The 5,820-nt window shown below is 48.0% G+C and overlaps 1 protein-coding gene across 1 annotated transcript; it reads left to right on the plus strand.

Annotated features, from left to right (window-relative positions):
- The first annotated feature begins 916 nt into the window (after nucleotides 1–916).
- On the plus strand, nucleotides 917–5,471 carry LOC135817799 (tyrosinase-like). Its single transcript, XM_065331045.1, has 2 exons — nucleotides 917–2,523; nucleotides 4,485–5,471. Exons 1-2 carry the CDS (start codon nucleotides 978–980, stop codon nucleotides 4,679–4,681), a joined length of 1,743 nt encoding a protein of 580 aa, XP_065187117.1. The 5' UTR covers nucleotides 917–977; the 3' UTR covers nucleotides 4,682–5,471.
- The last annotated feature ends 349 nt before the right edge of the window (nucleotides 5,472–5,820 follow it).

Here is a 5,820-nt window from a genome sequence, read left to right on the forward strand (position 1 = left end):
AGAAGAAAAACTTCCCAAACAAGAACGTCACTTCCGCATTCCATGGGTTAGCTTCTTGTTGAGTAGTTTATGAATTGAAAATAATGGTTTTGACCAGGGAGTCGTATAATACCGGTATTTTCTGACTCCCTGGTTTTGAGTCTTTTGACGGCGTGTGCTGAGGATTACAAAAAAGTGAGCATTTTCCGAGCATTTTCGGCAAGGTTTGGGAGCATTTTCGGCAAGGTTTACGAGAATTTCCCAAAAGCATTTCGGCAAAGTTTCGGGCATATTACACCGGGTCCTACTTTCGAGCTTGCACAGACAGTGTGCACTGACTTCTGAAAGAGGGTCTCCTGGGGAAGCTAGGCCCGCTCACGCTGCGGCCAATGAGGCAATGACTGTGTGGGTGTACTAACCACGGATGGCGTAATGTCAGCGTGTAAACACATAATTATCATATCCGTGAACCCGGAGCCATGGTCTCGGTGGCGGCATGATCCCCTGGGAATCTGGCTGGGATGCATGAGCTAACGGACGCACATGTACATGACATTGTATGTACATTGACTTACGTACATGTACATGATTGTACATTGTACATGTAGTTACTAGTAGCGTAGATCTACTAGTAGTACTAGTAGTAGCGTAGATCTACGTACAGTGTACATGACTGTGTCACAGTGTGGAGTTCGATACACACACTGTACTGACACACTGTATGTAGTGTGTGTCGCACGCTTCCGCAGCACCTGCCCTCCCCCGTTCAGCGATTCTATCTTGGATGGCTGAAATCGCTCGACGTCGCGTCACAGCATAAAACGATCGTTAGCTGCATCGCGATCATCACTTAGAACCTGTACGGCTGCAGGGATTATCCGAAATTGCAGTTTTTTTGTCGCTCGGTCAATTGTCTTGTAGTCTACTAGTGCAATTGTACTAGTACATTGGTAGTGTATGTTTGTATTATTAGACGACCCATACTGGCCATAGTTGTAATGGCGAACAGCGCAGCTTTCGTGCTGTCTATGCTCGCAGTGCAGTCATTCGTTTCCAATCACTTCGTCCTATCACAGTTCCCTGTTGAATGTCTAGACGACACCAGCCTCGCCAACAGAAAGTGCTGTCCAACCGTTAGCATAGGAGGTGCTAATCACGACTGCGGCGGACCCGGCCGTGGATCCTGCAAGAGCATTCCGGACTCACATTGCCACACAGAAACCTCCTCTGACCCCGAGGATATTATCCTGGCCTATCTAAAGAATACGACATACGAACCGTCTCGCTACCCCTGGCCTAACCGAGTGTTCACGCAAGTATGTGAGTGCGAAGGAAATTGGGCAGGCTATAACTGTGACGAATGTAAGTTTGGGTACGTGAGAACGCCAATGGGACAGGGCGGTGTTGCGCAATGTGTGAAACGCCAGACACCCCTAGTGCGGAGAAACTTTCTCACCCTGAGTCCTTCAGAGCGCGATCAGGTGCAGAAAGTCGTTGCTGCCTCTCGAAATAGAACGGGGGCTGGTAAGAGTCGCTTTGGCGTGCTAGTGGATGAAAGTCACTTTCCTCGCACCCCAGGCACCAGTAGTCCATCACAACTCACCAGCGCTGATTTCAAGACGGATATCTCTACATACGAGTTCATGGCATGGATACACTACTTCGCGGCCAAGGACAGCAGCAGGCCCCCACCAGCAGGCTGGCCAAACGTTACCGTTGACTTTGCCCATGAAGCCCCCACTTTCCTTGTGTGGCATCGGTTGTACATGCTGCTGTTCGAGACTGAGTTACAGATGGTGTCTGGAAACTCATCATTTGCCCTTCCTTACTGGGACTGGTTGGACAATAGTACCCGATCCACCTTGCTCACAGAGAACAAGTTTGGCAATACATCAGCCCCGACCGGAGTACTGGCAGATTTCACCATTACCTGCCGATCCGCTGCATTCTCGCCTGACAGGCCACGACGCGGAAGTTTGTGCACACGCGCAGAGTTTGATTCCACAGTAAAGGTATCCAGGGACTTTGGCCAGTTTCATGACGAGACACAATTCCTTCCCAGCAATCGAGATATCTGGGACGCACTGCACACCACAGACAGATACGATATGGAACACTATAATGCAAGTGCGACTGGATACAACAGCTATCGCGAGGCTTTGGAGGGTTTCACTCCATTCCCAGGAAAGACGTACTGCCAAAAGCCAGACAGGGACACTGTTCACGAAATTCACAACGCCGTACACATCTATACCGGTGGAACAATGGCCAACGTAGCAGCTTCAACAAACGACCCAATCTTTTGGCTTCATCACTGTATGGTGGACAGAGTGTTTGAGATCTTCATCAAGAGGAACGGTGAGACATACACACCGACAGTGGGTGCACCACCAGGTCACAATGCTGATGACTGTATGGTGCCGTTCTATCCCCTGCATCGTAACAAGGACTACTTGAAACTGTCAACGGAGTTCGGCTACCAGTATGACAGTCTGCCCGAATACACACAAGAACCTGTCCGACATGATCGCAGCCAATGCGCAGGTGAGTCGAGCAGTCCAGCAGACAACCACACTGTACATGTAATGAACTACCGTATCTCCCCGTAAGTTAGTTCTCCCCAATGACTTAGGGGTCGTCCGCAATTATCGAAAGTTTTTTCCAATCCGTAGTAGCTTCAAATTTTTCCTCACCCACCCACCCACCCCCCCAGTCCGTAATAAAATATTATTGATGGACACACAACCCAACACATATGCCATATAGAACAAACTCAATCAGTGCTGGTCCATGAGTCATAGTGACATCATGTATTTCAGTTCTTTCTTGTAAACCAAGAAACGATCCGCATTCCGCAAGTTTCGCCAGCTCCGCCATCAGGGTCACCTGTCCAGTGACTTCGCTGGTGAAGAAACTGTCCGCGTCGACGCCAATCTCCTCACACAGGACGAGGGTGGGCTTCGCCGTCGATGGGCCGGTGGAGGACGCCTGCGGGGCCGGGGCCGGTGACGGTCCGCACGCTGAACTACTCGACTCGCCGGGTTCCTTGTGGACGACGAAAGACTCGGCAACTTTCACATCGCCCTCCAATTTCTTCGCCGAATCAAACAATTCTCGCCTGGCTGTCGCATCGTTGGCAAACTTACTCGTCCATTCCTTTTTCGCTTCGGCAAAGAATACATCCTTGTTCGTCGTCTTGGACAACTGCCACAAGCAATTTATTGTTCTGTAATAATCAGAGTCACCAGCGGTTTTGAAAAAGGGCTGCTTCTTCACCGCCTTTCCAAACAACGTCGCCTGTCTGGACATAGTCAATAACAGTCGTCAGCGCCAGCGTTAGACGGAAGGACTTCAAAGGAGTGCATGGAAGACGGTACTCTGGACGAAGGAGACAGTGAAACTCAAAAATAGAAAGTGTCGACTCGCCGTCGAATGCGCCGAACTTTATGATCCCCGGCCCAGGAGCAGCCAAGAAAGCGCGCGCGGGGGCGCAGAAACTGCCAGAACTACAAAAATATTTTGTAGTAGACAGTTAACTAGTTCGCGCGCAGCCGCGCGTGGAAAACAGGGGCTACACGTAGACGTACACGTGGCACGCGCACGTGTCATTTCGGAAGTTTTTCAATCCGTAACTGGCCTTGACCCACCCACCCACTTTCGAAGCTACTACGGATTGGAAAAAACTTTCGATAATTGCGGACGACCCCTTAGTACCCCCCCCCCCCCCCTATAAAAAATACTTTCCACTTTTCCACTTTCCACTGCCGAGGTTATCACCCCGAAAGACAGTTCCCCCCGAAAGATAGTAAGTTCGTACCCATCCTACATGTACAGACACCGTACAGTACATACATCATATGCACGGACACTAGAGTTGCGCCCAGGGAGTCGTAAAATACCCTTCGGTATTTTACGACTCCCTGGTTGCGCCGGCTTCCCACTGCGTGTCATTTCCCCCCGATAAAAAAAGTACTCCCCGAAAGATAGTACCACCCCGAAAGTTAGTACTCATGTGGCTGCTAAGTTCGAAAGTTAGTACGTGCTATTAAACTTACGGGGAAATACGGTAGTACCGGTATCTCGGTATCTGTACAGGCTTGCCTGCATAATTATACCGTGTAGCGAATATTATTATAATATTATAATATATATAGCCCTAGTTCTTTGGGCCGAGGCACGCATGAATGCAAGAACATATTTAGTTCTGTATAACTGTGTGGCTGTGTGTAGATACCTCTACAAAGTCATTGTAACATTACTCCTTGAAGTAGTCTTTATAGTAGTATGGCACTGTATTCCGTAGAAATGAACGTCTGCTCCTGCTCAATGTTCAGCTGATTTGAAAAGGCCTTACATGTACATGTATGTTGCTCCAAGTATCAGTCATTTAGCCTATCTGAGACACTGGTGAGAATGTTGGTGATGTTAGTGGCCAGGCATCGGAACATGCATCTGGAGTAAGAACAATACGTTTGGTCTGTCTGTGATCTGTTCTTGTGATGCAGCCAATCTGCCCACAGAGGAACCTAGACCGATCGCCACTCAACCGACTGCACCCGCACCTGGTCCTGTCAGTGACACCACGCAGGTCCCCGTCCAGACACCGTCATCGGCCCACAGAGCCACATTGGATGTTTCGTTGGTGGCATACAGTGTTCTGGTCGCCATGTACAGTTCCACTGTGGTCCTAGCCTGCTTCTAAGCGCTAAGTGTGTGCAAGAGAAAATGTTTCGAGGAAGAAGACACGGCTATGTAGTGAGTGAAGACCTACTGATGTCTGATTGGAAAACTGCGCAACTGTAGTACAGTAGGAGGATCTGCTGCTTTGCTTTCTGCTGGCAGCACAACCCTCAAGTATGACTGAAACACACCCAACCGGGCATACTCAGTCCAACCCACCAATGTAGCTAGTAACGTTATCTTGAAACCCTCTTGCTCCTGCTTTTCCACACTTCGCCTTGTTGCTGTTTTTGAAAGCTCAGAGTCATAGCCAGATAATATTTTTAGTTTTTTCTGCCATTTCTGTCACGATAATATGTGTTTAGGCTACTTAGTGCATGCACAATACGCATCCAGTATGTCACCAGTGCCAATGCAATCATGTAGCTACGCATACTCATAGGTCAAATTTAGAAATCTTCTGTGGACATTATCTGGTAACATTGGAATCTCGTCTTTGGCCAATTTTTCTTACAACTTCTGCATCACACAATGGTACTCATGAACCGAGCAGTAACGTTTGACACTTGAAATGTATGCATCCAGTATGCCAGCATGACCCCACGACTATGTGTTGATAATTAATTGACTGGCAAAACAGGTACATGTACTTGTTTTTCCTATATTCCTTGTCACTTAACTACTTGTGATCCTATATTTTATGAATTTAAAACATTCAATCCGAGGACAGAACTGTTTCGTCCTTTTTGGACTCGTGAATTTAAAACATAATATCCATGAATGTAGCAAATGGGAAAAAAAGTTAATCAGCACTCCACCACTCAGGAGTGGGGCGAGCGTACCATCGCCTGCTTGCGTTCTCATAGTACTGTACCGCAATCATCTACACTAGGGTAGTTTGGGTGAGCATCTGATAGGTACAATAATAATGTACATGGGTCTGGGCCACGAACCAACACGTTACATCAGAGTAATGTGCTCTGGATAAAGGAACAACAGGAGGGTCTGGATAAATCACTCCATCCTATCATATTGATTATACGTGTGCCTTGCAAGCATAAAAAGCACATTTTGCACTCATGGCATCGCGCTGCATGCACCCTCTGGGCATGTACTGAACCAACCTCAGATTTAGGCAAATTTCATCAGTAATGTTATCTA

This window comes from Sycon ciliatum, chromosome 5, assembly GCF_964019385.1.
Source record: "Sycon ciliatum chromosome 5, ocSycCili1.1, whole genome shotgun sequence".
Classification (NCBI taxonomy): domain Eukaryota; kingdom Metazoa; phylum Porifera; class Calcarea; order Leucosolenida; family Sycettidae; genus Sycon; species Sycon ciliatum.